Raw genomic sequence first — 17,402 nt, forward strand, 5'->3', positions numbered from 1 at the left:
CATGTTTATTACTTAAACTCACGCACTCGTTGACATAGTTATCGGAGACTTCCTCCAACTTTAATTTGGCCTACATAATGTTGGTCGAGTTGATTCGCGATGTCGCCATCTATGTAGTGATAGAACGCTATTGATTCTAAGTCGTCGCCCACCCGGTTGTTAGCATCGTTTCCGCAGTATTCGTTCTCTGTTCTGATACATTGACTTGAGAAATTAAGTTCTTGAATGAGCGTCGTTTATTCTAACTTCAACCGAACTCGTGTATTAACCATATGCAATATACCTCCTTGTCGCCACTGTCGCAATATTATCCGGCTAGATCACTGTTTATCATTTGTCTGGATACGAGGAATATCATGTGTGTCAGGATCCACTTATAATTTGTTTATTTTCTGAGCATCTACCATTCAAATATACCTTACATTCACTTGACGCGTCGTTTTATTATGATTTAACCGTGCATTTTGCCTAGAGCAATAATAAATTCGCCTAGTTTTTATATAACGTAATTAGTCATTGGTTGTGAAATTCTTGAGCGACGTCAATTTCGTACGTCACACATTTTGTTTTCGACTGGTTCCGGGATCGCCTCTTTCGCGCCCAAGTCAAGAATGTCATATTCTCACTTTGATTTCTTTTTTTTCTTGTTATGACCACCGTGCGTCTTATTTGAATACATGATTCACTTGTATCCGAATTCCAATACTATACGGTGAATAACTCACAAGCTTATATATGGATCAAATATCATAATCACCCATAATCATCCCATAGCGGTGAATCCAGCACTAGATCCTCTGAATCGAGTATTAATTCTAATGATTCGAATCGAGTAGTAAAAGACGATTTTTTCAAGTACTGAAATTATACGCTCCTCGCACGCAACTGAAAGTTAATTTGCTAATGAATATTCTAGTTATTTTGATACTATTTTCCACCGAGGAAGCGTTGGAACCTTGATTGGCCGTGTCGTAGCATACGAGACACAGTAACGAACGTTACAAGAAATGACACATTTTCGAAGTCATGATCATCCCACAACATTGTCACGAAATCCAATGAAATCGGTACGGTCAAAAAATACCAAAGTATCCTTAATGACGGGTGACGGATAACAGGCATTATGTTCTTTGAGGTGAGAGGTGGCATAAAAGTTATATATTTGAAGTTTGACATAGTACAATCTGTTGTGATATCATCATCATGGTGAGTGTTACTCGAATGCTCAACTCAACCGAGAGACATCCTGTACTAGAGTAATTTGCCTCTAGTATAAAACTCCTGATTCAAGAGAATCAGTAGACTCATTTGCTAAACCTACTTGTAACAACGTCTGAAATATATTCGTATGTCTTGTGTAATATTGCCGTCTTAAGAAGATCTCATCAGGATACAGGATTCCAGGTTAAGTAGTCAGCGAGCTAAACCTATAATGCTTTGGTTAGCTATACTTCTACTCCAAGGAACTAATATCTCTGCATTGTTGCAGTACTTTATTATATTCATTTTAACATGAGGCTCTTGAAGCTCTTAAATTATTCATTTCAACCTTGATAAACAAAACATCTCCAATGAAATTAATACTTTTTCTATTACACAGCTTACTCATCAGATCATATTCAATAGTACAATCCATATTTTGATATGACAGCCGTCACCAAAGCCCCCGAACGCCCATACATGTACTTCATGAATTGCGATTCGATAAAGGAGGAACTGGAAAGTTTCCGGAAGAGATGTAAGGAACACCAATTCTTAGTAAGTAGGCATAGTTAAAGATTATTTGCGCATGCTCGTGTTAACGGTACTAGAAGCGCGCTAGATACTATAATTTGCATAATGATATCATAAAGATGGATCACGGTAGGTAGAATTAAATTAACCAAAATTCCATGACGATTTCTTTGCAACATATTCAATAATCAGGCGACCGAGTTTCTCAGTAGTGGCGAAGAACCAGGTTATTGGTTATTCTCTCCTCTTCTGGCTGTTTATATTTATTCTACAAGTTGCTATTGTGTCTGAGCGTGATAAGATCTATCATTTAATGCATGAGTCACATACCAATACCATGGATTGGTCTTATTTCCATCCGGATTGAAAAAAATTGATTTCTACGGTCGGCACCAACGTGATTTTTACGACAACTCAATTGCTCCCTGCAACACGTGAAGACGTTCTTCATACTCTTCAGCAAAGTAATATAGTCTATGAATATAAGCGCCGCTGTGATTGTGGCTATGTGGAAAGAACGTCACAATGTTTTCAGGGGCCTCATAAAGCAGCATGTCCCTAGATTTATTACTTTCGAACACGAACGCATCACGTTCGGATAAAAGCTCGCCCTTGACTCATCCCCTGAAGCTTAACCCAGAACAGGCGAAGGCCCTGAATTTGTTGGTTAATTCAATTGTATATTGAAGTTCTGTACCTCCATGAAGCTCTTCAATACAATACGGACCTGGTATTGAACTTGTTCTTTCGGCCCGACGGCTGGTATATGGATGGCGCCTTGAAGTTTGGTCGCGGTGTAAAAACCTAACAGTTCCAAAATGCAACATGTCCGATTTATGGCCGCGTGAAAGCATCTGAAGAAAGGCGCAAAGCTGCTGTCAACTGAAAAAAAAATTCGCGATTTATCTCCAATTATTAGTTTTTGCTCTCTTTATAGTCCGAATTTCATATTTGAGAATTCTCTCGTCAACAGTCACAACCTTCCATGTCATCAGACCATCCGTGGGATTGCTGGCATTCTGTTTGCATTTTGTGATATAACGATGAAGTCGTGGCAAAATTTTTCACTATCATAAAGGGTGGCTTGTCTAAAAAAAGTTTGAGAACCACTGGCCTAGACTCTCCATGCCCCGCTCTAATACCAAGTGCCGAATTCACGGGCAATCACCTCAGCTGGAATACTTTGCTGCTTTTAGAATGACAATTACGTCGAATAGTGTTATTTCCCCTAGTGGCCGCAACGGGTGTATTTTCTGACTTTCCCCGTCAATATTATCACCATGATGTCATTTGATCCTGGTAAACTCCACTCGATTGGAATATTAATACTCGTTTGGGAATGGAATCACCAAGATACTCAATTTCGCCAAGCCATAACACCAACATTAAAATTTTCAATAACTTCATGCATAAAAGTTCATTATCTTGGGACACCATAGTCATTATTGGTAGGTCCTTTTTTCCGAATATTTCTGATTGTTGTCAATAATTGATATTTTGCACAAAACAATTGTCAACATTATATGCTTATTTTAGTTACGCAGGCTGGGTATCGCTGAGAATTCAATAGAGGAAGATGTGTATGAAATACTCACTCACATTCTGAAGCTGACAGATTGCAAAGAGTTGGTGCTTCAACAATGCCATATCACCAAGACAAGGTTGCAAGGATTATTGCAAGGATGCCAGAACCAGGATATCAAGGTGCGTCAAGAAAAGTCAGTTATTTTGTAGAAGCAATGTCACTAAACAATAATAAACTGTCCGTTATCTTGTCACGAAATCAAACAATTTTCACCTTGTGCATACAGCCTATGATGTCCTTCATTTAATCTATAGTTTACCAATATTCGTCGGTCATAATTTCATGATTCACACCTACTAGTTGTTTTCAATGCATCGAACCATGAATATTTTTCAAATTATTATCTCAAAGGAGCTGTCCTCCATCAAAAGCCTTGATCTCAAGAACCACAATAGTTTGAAATTCAAAATAGGTTTAATGTAGAATCACCTCATAGAGTTACTCCTGTCCAGGATTAGCGGAAACGAGACACTACATCATTTTAAACCCGTTTGCACATTGTGCACACTATCACACAGCAGTGTTGTCTGGCTACTTTTTCTCTTAGCTTCATTCTCGTTTTGCCAGACAGAATTGATACATCACAATGCCAAACTCGATCACAATGCAAATTTTGAGGCTGAAATTGGGTGGTTCCAGGACCATGAACAGAATAAAACTTATCTGCATAGGCGCCGAACTCTAATTTTCCTTAGGTATGCAGGTTCGATGACGTCACAAAGGAATGACGTCATAATCTGACGGAATTGATAATTAAAGTTGATATAGCATCAATTCATGAGGGCTGTGCATGCGTAAATGCCGATTATACAATCTCCTCGTGTTAACGAACTTGTGCGTATGCTAAGCTTTTTAGCGAGTCCGGAAGTGCTTTTAATTAGCGAGTCCCTGATCGCTCGCGTAGAATTAAATACGCTGCTTATCAACGCGTATTACGTAACCTCGGCGACGATTTGCGCAAGGCAAAATGTCCGAGTTGTTACGGAATCTGTTCTATAATGGCACCGATTTCAGGTTGTTCAAACCTTTCTCGTCTTTTACAATTCAAGCCTTGACACACATCTTCTGATAGTTATGTTTAAGTATTAGCGGAATTCAATTACGCACGCACGGCGCACGCACAATCGCACATGTCTGCGGACATTCAATGTCATTCAGTTTTGCGATGTCACTCTTTAATTAAAATCGCGAATCAGCATACACCTAACTGCATTGTCTTCAAGCCATCGAGAGATTGGAGCCAACGCATGCTAGGCTCGAGACGCGAGGGTTGGCCACAGGCCAGCGATGATATCTTTCGTACCAGGCCTGTTGCAGATGCGATTGTGTAGGCAAGCGATGATATCGTGCGCGTCAATGCAGATGTGATAGTGCAGGCTAGCGATGGTTCAGTACGCACCGGGCCTACTGCTGATGTGATTGTTCAAGCCAGTGAAACTAGGCTTTTTCGAGACGCGATAAATCAGACAAGCGTCCCAAGCGACGATTGCCGAGCGCACGGCAATCAATGACATAATTTCGCGATCATCTCAGCAGGATCGCTAATTGGCAACACGGTTCTCGCTAATTGCCCGCTCGCAACAGGTTACCTCGCTCACATAGGCGGCAGCAGGTAATGTCGTAAACGGAAATACATTGCGATTTGTTCTAAATAACACAATCGGGGTTTATGCCGATACAAGCCAAACCGAATTCTAGGTATGCCGCATACCTAAAAAAATGTTTAGGTGTGCATGGCATACCTTGCATACCCAGGTTCGGCGCCTATGCTTATCTGTACATCAGCAGCTTTCCATTGATACCCGTTTTATCGAATTTAGAGCTCGGCAAGCCGGTCAAAAATGGCCGTGAAGTTGCCTTTGGTGAAATGGAAAGTAAGCCGTAAACCAAATGCAGTGAGCCGTTCAGTCTCGCTGTGTCGACACCATTAGTACACTATGTTGTCACCAAGCAGACTAGAGTAGAAATTCTTTTCGTTTAGCTTCAGAAACTGATGATCTCCGATCGTGCAATGCCTTCAGATGCATATTCTGATGTCGCCGCTGTCATCAAAGCCACCGAATGCAATTATGTGCAATTCGGTGACTGCAATCTGTCAAAGGAAAAACTGAAATGTTTCAGGGATAGCTGCGAGGAGAGCCAAGTCTCAGTAAGTCGACAAACTTTCTCATTGACACGATATCAACTTGAACCCAAAACGCGAACATTATTGTTTCGATAATTAGCCGGAAAATAATTTAGGCACAAAAGCATCTTATTCTAATGAACCTTATTCCGCTTATCGATGTCAAAAATGGGAAATTGAGGAATGATTGACGTATCTTGCCGTCATCGGTTTGACTTTCAATAGCATGACACTGATGATCACCTTGTATTGGCAGACGCATAATTATATTGCTGCATTTATTTATATCAACAGTACAAGTAAAGCGGTGGTTCTAGGCTGCATTTGGCCCGCGGGTAGCAGTTTGCGGCTTGTCACAAATAAATTGATAGAAAACAAAGGTATTATATCTCACGTCTTAGTAATCTATCTACAGCAGTGTTATACTGTTCTATAGAGTGCTCCGTGCTCACCTTAACGAACCTATTGTATAATTTTATTGGGACTGACATATTTTATACCATTACATTACTCGTCAACAATTGGCGTGGGCTTAAATTCTATCGTATTGACATGTGGGTGGATTGTGCACACATCACATCAATTTGCTTCAACCGTCTGAGGTTTAATATTATATCATCTATTTGGCTACAGCGCCCTGTGGAATGCATTATTAACTATTTATTGGTTACTCGATTCAGAATTAGCAGCAACTCTATGTGTACTTCAATCATCTTGCAACATACAATGACTTGAAGAACCATGCCGCTTACTTCGACAACTCGACATGACTTTGTGACTTGACTCAGTGCAATCTCTAAAAATCGTGTGACTTGACTTGATTCGAGTCAAAATGGGCAATGATTCAATGTCACTTGATCCTAATACTACATCTCGGACGTTGTCTTGTTATCCAGGTATCCACCCTTGTGATTGTAGAGAGAATGATGACATCAGAAGTCTATAGTGACGTCGCTGATACAGTCCGTATTGCTGGATGTTCGATTGTGTTTTTCGCCTACTGCGATTTGACGAAACGGAAATTGGAGTGTTTCGGAACAACCGGGAAGCAAAAGCAAATGTCTGTAAGTTTTTAAGATTTGATAATGATGTTGTCGTAGTCTCAATAATTTATTTCACGAAATCACTGTAACACGGGCCATATTCTGAATTTGGCGATGGCATCACGGACATCGTAAACTTTCTTGGTAATTTCACCATTTGCATATTGCTATACATATAAAAACTCATATTTCTGTATTTTTTAACAGAGATGTATATAGAACCTAATCCACATTTTAATCTTAAAGCAAACGATTATGATTTAAAAAAATCTTATATTACAGCTCACGGTTCTGAAAATAAAAGATGCTGGAATGTCAGCCGACGTTTATCATGAAATCGCATTCACACTCAAGTCCGTCGATTGCAAAGAGATCATATTCGAAGACTGTGGTCTGACAAGGGAAAAGCTGTCGGAATTCTACACTGGATGTAAATGCAATGATCTATCAGTAAGTTTTTAAATGTAACGTACACTAGCATTGCGTACTGGTGTTTCCAGGAGCAATCGCGATCACACAATATATTGTGGATCTATTTCCTAACGATCGCGAAGCGTTTTCGATAGAACCTAACGAGATAACGTGTAGGGTGTAGTAATAATATACCGATCTATGTTTTAATGGCTGAAACAACACAATCAGTTATTCAAAGATTGTGTAGCCTGGTTCTACTGAGCCACTATCGTATGTCACAAATAAATTGATGACAAACGAAGTGGCTAGATTGGTAGAGCTTACTTTGACGTAGATTAATATTAATAATATGCTCTTAGCAATGTATATTAACGACAGCGTCATCAGGAAAATTAAAAATTCCATTCTGGCAATCCATGCAGGCGAACATGTCGTTCTGCATCCTAAATAATTCAAATTTTCTGGTCTTTGGGTTAAACAAAAAAAATGAATCGACCTCCAACAACATTATAGTTATAGGTTTATCGACTATGGTTTAAGAATTATTGTTTTGTAGGTCTCGATTCTGAGTATAAGCGATGCGAAAATGCTTGCCCCAGATTATAGAGAAATCGCATTTAGACTGAAATCCGCCGGTTGCAAAGAGATATTATTCAAAGACTGCTGTTTGACGAGGGACAAGCTCTCTGAATTTTACACCGGATGTAAAGACAACAATCTCTCTGTGAGTTCGCTTAATGTAACGCACTCGTGCGTCGTACATTGTATAGACTAGGATGCCCACTTTGGTAATCGCCATCAAACGATAGAGGTTAGATGGATTTCCTAGGGATTGCGAAGCGTGTTTGGTAAGATAGGTAAAACTTACCGAGACAACCTGCAGCAATAATATTCGTATGTTCTCATAGGTGAAACGGCTGATATCCAGGGTGAACTGGTCTGACACTCCTGTCGCACTGTAGATGATGTTAGTTCGTCATTAACCAGGTCGGTAAATAAGTGCCGGCGTGGAGGAAGTGTTTGTGACTTTGGCAATGAGGTTGGCTAAGATCGGAGAGATATGACGCATTAAACGATAGAGGTTAGATGGATTTCCTAGGGATCGCGAAGCGTGTTTGGTAAGATAGGTAAAACTTACCAAGACAACCTGCAGCAATGATATCCGTATGTTCTAATAGGTGAAACGGCTGACATCCAGGGTTGTAATGACTCGAGTCATAATTATACTCGATTTGACTCGAGTCCTTTCCCCAATGTGTAAAATTACTCGACTCGAGTCAATTTTTGTACTAACTTGACTTGGACCATGTCATATGACTCGAGAATAGGATGGTCAAGACACATATTTCATGTAACTTCGAACTTCCTGATACTTTGCAAATAGAACCAGAAACGGTCATGACGGAGGAAAATTGCTGTATTACGAATGCAAGTCATTCTATATCACTTGAGCAGAGTTGAAGAAAGTGGGTTGAACCTTATTGAACTCAAAACTGAACAGTGAACAATGAACATAATGACTTAGACTCGTAGTCGAGTCAAAATACTATGACCCGGACTTGGCCCTCTACTAGCTGACTCGGTGGTGAATTAAAAATGACCTTACTTTACTCAAGTCAAAACTATAAAAGTGAGGTTGTCTAATGACTTGGAATCTTGTGACTTGGTTACAACCCTGGTCCATGTGGTCCCAGGTGATATCGGCAGCGAATAGCTGGAAGGCACGGACCGATGATATAACTGTAGGATGCTCAGTTTTTAGCTTTTTTGCCAGTAGGCTGGTAGATCATAACATCCGAAAAGTATATCGCACCCGTCCATGTAATCATCAATGTTATACCCTTCTTAAGATTCTATAAATTAAATTTCACAAAGTGAACTGTGGAATGGTCTTGGACTCTTGCTTTGCTTTTGATTGTCGGATGGAATGCCCACACCAGCGGGATGGCTGCAAATTATACTAGACTTTATGGAACGTACTGACGAGAATTGGATTTTAGGGTGAGGTAATTCAATATATCAGGTTGAGTAATTGATCATGAGCTAAGTAATGACTTTCAGCCGGCTTTGACAACAGATGATTCGTATGATTTAAGTGTAATACAATCGTAATTTAAAGAACAAAGCATTTCTAAAAATACTTGAAGGGATGAGACGAATATGTGACAATTTTTAGATTTTTGCCAATTCCCCGGCATATTCGACAGAAACAAATACAATGTCTGAACGATTTCGACGATAACGGGCCAGTTTCTTGGACCACCTTGCGCTTACTTTGCTAGCCGATGCTTTTCACGGTTTCAGTTTTGTGAAAATACAGTAGGCCGATATCAACTGCAACTTTGATGAATTGTCGTTCTCATAAACGTAATTGAACTTATCGCCCCGTGATAGATAACAAACCAGTCCAAAATGCTTGTACAGGGTCGAGTTTGACATTCATTTGTATGATGTCGTAAAAAGAGAGAAGTTATACCAAAACGTCATAATTGAGAAGTGACCAGACAAAGCATTTATGTGTGAAATATAGTATAATTCAAAATAATAAACAAATTTTCAATCATTAAGCTATTAAACAAATGAATACAAATCATGCAATTATCATTCAACCGTGAGATGAATGTCAGACATTACAGCAATCATTAGTTGCGACAATGGCATCGGACATATTATATTAATTCAGATTTCCAAGCTGTCGATAGTGGATGAAATGATGACATCGGTTCGCTATCGTGACGTCGCCTCTATTATCAAAATCACGGGATGTAAGACAGTATGGTTAGGAAACTGCGGTTTGACGGAACAGATGTTGGAAGGTCTCGATAACACCGATAAGGAAAATCAAACATCTGTAAGTTCTGTAATTCTTTTCACCAAATATATGTTAAAGTATTTGAATAATTATGGGTGCTGCTACCGCGCGATTCGCATTTGAACCACGATAAAACGAACCATCGTAGGTTTGAACCTGCGAAACGTTTTATATGCAGAGAGAAATCTGGACATCTGTGATCTAAACATTTTGAATTTCAATTTACTATCTCTTGGTATGTCATGGTGGCAATGAAAAAATTTGGCACAAATCTGAAACAGACCTTGCGTCATGGAAATTGCACTGATTGTCGCTATTTCTGCTTGATTATCACGTTTTCCTGTTCGTGGGCAACAAAATGACACGTTTTGTCCGCCCTTTGCACTGGATCAGGATATGGGCTGGTGTGAGATCACCAGCATATCTTCACGCGCTGTGGTAGAGTTCGCTCTAGGCCAGGAATCATCAGCACGTGGCCCGCGACGTTATATTTCCCAGCTTGCGACCTGCAATTTTGAAGCAGTCAATTATGGTACAGTGTTTGACTTTTATAGTTCTCGCTCCGGCAAATAAAGAACGCTGGAACGCCAGGAAAAGCTAATCGTGAAATCGAGGATAAAGTCACTCCTATTGGTTGCAAAGAGATATTGTTCGAAGACTGCAATTTGACGAGGGAGAAACTCTCTGAATTCTACACCGGATGTAAAGACAATGATCCATCTGTAAGTTTTCTGATGCAGCCGACCTGATCACAGCATTTTACTACAGCAATCGTGATCATGAGATAGATCACAGATGGCCAATCCATTCCAAATAGACCGCAAGGCGTTTTCAGTGAATTGTGGGAATCTACCGATAGATTTATGTCGTATGTCGTTACTCTATAATTTATGTCGTTCACGAAATTATTTTGAGGCTCTTGCAAGCACAGGTCACCCCAATCAGGGGTTTGGGGTGTTGCAGTTACGGCCCTGAGCCACAAAAATAAGTAAACGTTAAATAGTAAATAGTGTCAATTGAGTTAATATTTCAAAGATATACCTAAAACTTTAGTGATGAAATCAAAAGGGCTTCGTAATTGCCCATCTCTGTTTTGGAAATTACTGTATTAGTACTACTAACACAGCTGTTAAACTTTTCAATTTGGCAGGTATACCAAATAATTACCATACTAGTTTCCTTACAGCAGATCCGCGGAATCGCGTTATCTTAACTGATCCTATATTCATGCTAGTTGGTTTCAGATTCCAATACTCTCGATTGATTGGTCAAATTCAACGGCAACTGAAGGTGACGTATCAGTTCTTTGTGACTTGATGATGTTTGTTGTGGAAAATCTGGTCCTGTCTAACTGGGAAATAGATGCCGATAGGATGCAGAGACTGAAAGCTACGGTCCGACTCGAAAGTTCGAAGGTACAATTATATTGGTCCGTGGACATATGAGCATGCGACATTACAGCATGCGATACTTCGGCATGCGACAATTTGGCATGCGACACATGAGCATGTGGGTTAAACTACGGGTTAGGGGTAGGTTAGGGCTGGATTTATGGTAGGGTTAGGGTTAGGTTTTAGGTTAGGTTAGGCTAGGTTAGGTTAGGTTAGGCTATGTTTTGGGTTAGGGTAAGTTTTTGGGTTATACAGTCACATGCTGAAGTGACGCATGCTGATGTGTTCCATGCTGAACTGTCGTTTTCCATTGTGTCGCATGCTCATATGTCGGGCAACCAATTATATTATCTCAGCTTCAACGTTTGGATGGACGGAATTTCACACCGAACTGCAAATTAAAGTTTACGGTCCTATTAGAGAACAATGCTCTTATGCTCAATGCATTTAAAATTTGTAGGCGTATTTTTCATTAAATTGACTTTTTGCATATTCATCAATTGATATCCGGACACTAAACAGGTATGCCCACAAAATTGCTACATTGTCATGGAATATCTCAATGTTACATGATACATTGGGAGTGTTTCCACAAACTGACATGAGTATGATGAAAATATATTTCGGAAGAAATAGAATACACACACTACATTTTACAATACATAAAAATTATTCATTACTTTCCAGGATACTCACAAATACTGTAAGCCAATATTGCAACTATGTAGAGTTTTGACGCATGTTATTCTATTTCAAATAGGTATTTGAGTGTGGTCAATGGTCGTATCATAATATTTGACCATAATATTCCAAAAACAGATCCCGGCATATGATTATTATACCATTGGTGTCTGTGGTGGTCCCAGATAAATCGCACATCTTGCTCTATCAATCTGACCGAAGGCAATAATCTAACTCTTAGGGCTTCCTACCGGGGTGCAAAATTTGATAAAATGAGCGCGAATGAAAAGATATACTGTAGTGCTGATGGAGTGATGCCGGACGCGAATTCTTAACAAATTAGTGCTGCAGCTGTGTTCTGGACCACCACGCTATCTTACCAGAGCAGCAGGCAATCATGATCATATTAATAAATGTTTCTGCTTACCGTGAGTTCTCTGTGATAGTAGCCTCTAAGCAGCCCTCACAATTAATCAGGCGTGAACTGGTCTGACAGTCCTGTCGCACTGTAGATGATATGAGTTCGTCATATCTAGGTCGGTAAATAGGTGCCTGTGTGAAGGAGGTGTTTGAGGCTTTGGCAATGAGCTTGGCTAAGATCGGAGAGATATGATGCATTATATGCTTTACTATACTTTGGCATTGACAGCTTTTCCCAATCGGTAGCCCCAGTCTTCATGCTGTTTCAAGTAACATGGTCAATTGTCATATTACATTTGATGATGATATTTTGATAATGCCGTCGATATCTAATTAAATTATATATCCTTATAAATATATATTCCTTATTATGAATAGTGATATGCAGCTTACTAAAAATATGGCAGGCTTTTGTAAGACACCGCTTACGCTGATCATGTGACGAGGGGTAGGAATTTTGGTTGTACTGACTCGAGTCACGATTTTCTGCTGACTCGACTTGATTATCAAAAATGAAAAATGACAAGACTTGACTCGAGTCAATTTATGTATTGACTTGACTTGTACTCGAGTCATTGCGCATGACTCGGACCAAGTCCTATGACTCGATGCTGGGTCTACCAAGACACGCATTTCATTGTAATTTCGAAGAATAGTAAAGTTGTCACACTATTATTATTTCGTCTATCAGTGGTGGTGAATTGAAAATGACTCGACTTGACTCGAGTCAAAACTATAAAAGTGAGATTGACTTGTGACTCGGAACTTTGTGACTTGGTTACAACCCTACCAATTCGGTCTGACTCGAGCTGGCAACCGATACTTGGGTATTGGCATTTATAGTGGAACTTAATGATAGATCGTTGACGTCGGAATTGCAGCACTAAACATGCGAATATATGAAAAAATGTTAAACACTAGCGTTATTATATCACCACTACAAAATATTGAAAATTCTTATGGACAGGATTTCCTGGCTTTCGCTATCAAATAAACCTGTGTTGAATTATGATGCTGCTTTAATTTTGCAGGCGTTATGTATCCAGCTTCCAGATGGAGAAAAGTTTGTCAAATCGCCACCGGTTGGAACGATGCGTGAATCAACGGCGTAATCGCAATAGGAACAAGACAAAATTCTTAACCGTTTCAAAGTCTGGAATTTCATCCGAAACAACGAAATCGAGAATTTGAACGGAGTGATGTGATTGATCAGACAATGTTGATGATCGACTGTTAATGACACTACCGACATATTGGATTTAGTGATGCCGCTCTTAACAGTTGTACCTTTTCATCTCCTTTTATGGGGAAAGCGAGTGGCGCAGTTGGTTACGCACTGCAGTCACGACACCAATGGATGGTTTCGAATCCCGGTTCTGACCAACATCTACGTGTCGGAGGTTTCTTTGGGCTCCTCATCGCCGATCCCACTACTACGGTGCTGCGTTGAAAAGCCCAGACCGAAAGTGAGCCGTGCTACAAGTCGGCAGCTGAGACAACGCTGGGGGCGCGTGCTAGTGAGGGTGATTGAAGATTGACTAGGAGAAGAGAATGAAAGCCGTCCCCAAAGATTACGAAAGACAAAGACACTATGAACATTACCACAATTCAACCACATAGCTTGAAAAAGCGACAAGCGCCACTGTGTTGTACCAATAATAATAATATTAATCTCCTTTTATGTTACAGTGTAATCGTATTTTGATGTGTAAAATAATGTAATTTAACGATTATGTGGATGTTATGACTGTGTTACGATCAGAGCCCAACTGGTATCGTATCTTTTACCGATCTAATCGGTCGGACTTTAGTTACGGCTCTTTGATTCGTTTGGTTTGCCAGCGTCGCCAGAAATCTGAATACTTTTAATCTATTTTGTTAATAAATCATCATCATAATCATCATTGGTTTATTAGCAATTTTATCAGTTCAATACACCACAAAAAATGCGATACAATGAAAAGAAAGGAAGATGTCGAAGCGACTAGGAGTTGTCTATGGAATCGGACACCCACCTTGGCCTAGGTGATGTAAAGAGGAGGCATGCACATTGCACACTGAATGAAGGTAAAGAAGATAGTATAGAAAAAGGAAGCGACAAGAAATAGGGCGGCATGTCATGGGAAGCGAGATCGATAGGTCAGTCGTGGTCCGGTAATCTTGAGGATGGACTAGTATTTATTTAGTAGTAATTGCTTGTATTTCGACTTGAATGTGGACATTAGGGTTGTCCAAAATTTGAAAAATTTCGAAAATGCTGCGTTGTAATGTCTTATTCTATAGATTATTGATTAAAAACATCAACAAGCCTGAAAGAAGCTCTCAGGAACGTCGTTAAGATTTCTTACAAAGCGTTTGAAAGTAGCTGCCAAAGAGTGGGCGGGCCACCGACGGCGAAATTGCAACTAGGCGGGCAATGACGAAACCACGATTCTTGATTGGGTAATCGGTTATGCTTCAATGATGACGGCGGCTGTCAGCTCTGATTTGGGTGCTTCACCGTGTTTGACAGAAGGAGTAGGTTTTGCTGCTGCTGAGTCTGTTGGTGACGGCTGTAATACTGTAAAAGCGTGTTGTGGTTTGATGAGTCAATAGTAGTAATGTAACAGTGGTTCTTCGAATGTATCAGTTGTAGCAGTAGTTTCTGTTTTGCGGAGGTCGAGTCTGTTAGTAGAGACGGGAATTTGTAAAGCGCATTGTGGGTTGATGCATCAATAGTTGTAATGCAACACTTGTTCCTTGCTAAATGTTTTAGTTGCAGCAGCATTTTCTGTTCTGATGAGGTCGATTTTGTTAGTAGTGGTTGTGGTTATGTACAAGGGCATTGTGGGTTGGTGAGTTAATAGTCGTAATGTAACACTTGTTACTTAAATGTTTTAGGCGTAGCTGTAATTTATGATAGAAGGCAAAAATATTACTGTCATGGCAGAGGCAAAACGGCGGAAGACTGTGCACTTGCCACAGAGAAGAACAAGATCTCGATCTGAGCATTACTTGGTCGGATATGCTTGCGATTACATCTGTGGCTCGAGATTACCAACCTTGCGAGAAGTAATGAGTTACTTTCTGCATCTGAAAGACCATTGCCCTCAGTCAACCCCTACTCGTGAGCTATGTAATGTGGTGGTTCATGATGTCATGACAGTGTGGCAAATGGCGAGAATTGCCACAATACTTAAAGGAAATGCGGTGAAATTACTTGAAAAACTGAACAAAAAATATATTTTTCTGAAGGCGACCATGAAACGGGAAAGTGATCCCAAGGGTAAGAGGAAAAAATTCACGGAAGATTCGGACAAGTTGTGGGATATTGGAAGTACAGATGCGATAGCAATAATACAAAATGACATTTATCTATCACATGATAGAAAGCTCGAAGACATTGCATTCTATGAAGATCAACAGCAATCTCGCAAATGCATAATGTTTGGAAGAGACAAGATTCTCGCTAAAGACATCGAAAAGAAAACTGCAACCATGGCGGATAGAACTGTTAAAAACATTCAACATGACTCAAGTGATGACTATGTTGTTTTAGCATCTTCTTCATCTTCAAAAGAGGGTGATAGTTTGAGTTCAAGTTCTGATTATGATGCTGATGTTGGTCTTGGCACCTCGACAGCCATTAAGCTGATGGCACCTAAAAATATTATGAATAATACCCATGTGTCCCAAGCTCTGGATCGATTGCAAATAACAGACAACAAGGCAACAATGCTGATCGGAGCATTTATTACGGCTTGTGGCGGTGACATAGCAATGTTCTCTCTGTCAAGATCTTCGACAAAGAGAGCCAGGGAAACAAATCGTCTTGAAATTTCCAAGGATATTTCAGAAAAATTTGCAGAAAATAAACCTCAACATGTTGCTATTCATTGGGATGGAAAGCTCACAGAGGATAGATTAGGAAATCGGTATGAGGCTCTGTCAATTGTCCTATATTGTCATCCTCAATACTCAGAAGGAAAACTACTTGGCATTCAAAAGATGCAAAATGCTGCAGGTCAGACGCAAGCAGAAACCACTTTCAACATAATTGAAAGTTGGAATATAAAAGATGCTGTAACAGCTTTGGTTTGGCAAGCAACAGCGGCTGGAAGAAGGGTGCGGCAAAGATTCTTGAAGACCTTCTAGGAAGGAAGGTGTTCTACCATGCATGTCGGCACCATGTGTATGAGCTGGTAGTGAAAGACGTTTGGAAATCTTTAAGGAAAGGCCACAACTGGACCAGAGAATGCATGGTTTGCCCACCTTAAAAGGAACTGGAGCAGTCTTGACAGGGAACAGCAATTCAAGACTCTGACTATTCCTCTATGTTTTGCTGAACGAGCTGCAATGATAGTTGATAAGTTCAAGCTACTGTTGAACAGAAAAGATTTTTTCACACGGGATGACTACAAGCAATGTGTGACTAATGCTCTTGCTCTTCTCGGTGCAGATGAAGATATACGTCATCACAAACCTGGTGCAGCACACCATGCGAGATGGATGGGTACAATTCTGTATGCTCAAAAGATGTTCATGTGGGCCGACCAATTAGATTACAAATCTGAAGAAGTTGAACTGCTGCGCCGCTTCAATTTATTTTTGGTTCTCTTTTATATCCCTGCGTGGGTGGATTCAAGCATTGGTCGTGATGCAGCTGGTAATGACTTGAGATTCGTTCAGCACATGTTGAGTTATAAGGAATATGATGAGCAAGTTTCCACAGCTGCTTCACGAAAGCTTTTGAAGCACGACTGGTATATTGTTGAGGAAACCGCTGTATACGCCTTGTTTTCACCGACGGAAAGCAAGGAAACCCGGGAAAATATGGCAAAGGCGCTCCTGCAAGTAGAGCGAACTTCCAGTTTCAGAAGGGGCCCACCCTCATTGAATGCAACTATACAGATCAACAAGGACAGTACGTTGTCTGACCTTATTGGGCCCCAGTCGTGGTACATATTTGAAGTTTTTGAATGCTCTGGGGATTGGCTGCGTCAACCGGTTGATGATTGGCACTTTTCAGATTCATTCAATAAAATGAATTGCTACGTTAGTTCTGTCAAAGTCGTTAATGATGCCGCAGAAAGAGGTGTCAAGCTAAGCACAGACTATGCTGCAATCTTGACTGACAATGAACAGCAAAGAGACAGTTTGCTTCAAGCTGTGGAACAGCATAGGAAGATTTTTGGAGACAGCAGGAAGTCTACTCTTA

The 17,402-nt window shown here is 40.2% G+C and overlaps 1 protein-coding gene across 2 annotated transcripts; it reads left to right on the top strand.

Moving 5' to 3' along the window:
* Positions 1-1,577: 1,577 nt before the first annotated feature.
* On the top strand, positions 1,578-13,568 carry LOC145436193 (uncharacterized). Of its 2 annotated transcripts, XM_080313541.1 has the most exons (10): positions 1,580-1,758; positions 3,271-3,438; positions 5,301-5,468; positions 6,341-6,508; positions 6,770-6,937; positions 7,458-7,625; positions 9,585-9,752; positions 10,268-10,435; positions 10,958-11,128; positions 13,237-13,568. In XM_080313541.1, the coding sequence occupies exons 1-10, from the start codon at positions 1,645-1,647 to the stop codon at positions 13,315-13,317; spliced, it is 1,542 nt and encodes a 513-aa protein (XP_080169667.1). In that variant the 5' UTR covers positions 1,580-1,644; the 3' UTR covers positions 13,318-13,568. The 2 variants fall into 2 exon arrangements, with proteins under 2 accessions (XP_080169668.1, XP_080169667.1); XM_080313542.1 differs by lacking the exon at positions 13,237-13,568 and having other exon boundaries at positions 1,578-1,758; positions 10,948-11,118.
* The last annotated feature ends 3,834 nt before the right edge of the window (positions 13,569-17,402 follow it).

This window comes from Botryllus schlosseri, chromosome 3, assembly GCF_051294905.1.
Source record: "Botryllus schlosseri isolate E-star chromosome 3, Bs_hap1, whole genome shotgun sequence".
In the NCBI taxonomy this organism is placed as follows: domain Eukaryota; kingdom Metazoa; phylum Chordata; class Ascidiacea; order Stolidobranchia; family Styelidae; genus Botryllus; species Botryllus schlosseri.

What these genes read in the sequence shown, in the direction of transcription:
- LOC145436193 (XM_080313541.1), top strand. Translation starts at nt 1,645, where the DNA reads ATGACAGCCGTCACCAAAGCCCCCGAACGCCCATACATGTACTTCATG. An exon ending in GCGAGGAGAGCCAAGTCTCA is followed by an intron (nt 5,469 to 6,340) that starts GTAAGTCGACAA and finishes CTTGTTATCCAG; the next exon opens with GTATCCACCCTTGTGATTGT. An exon ending in GGAAGCAAAAGCAAATGTCT is followed by an intron (nt 6,509 to 6,769) that starts GTAAGTTTTTAA and finishes CTTATATTACAG; the next exon opens with CTCACGGTTCTGAAAATAAA.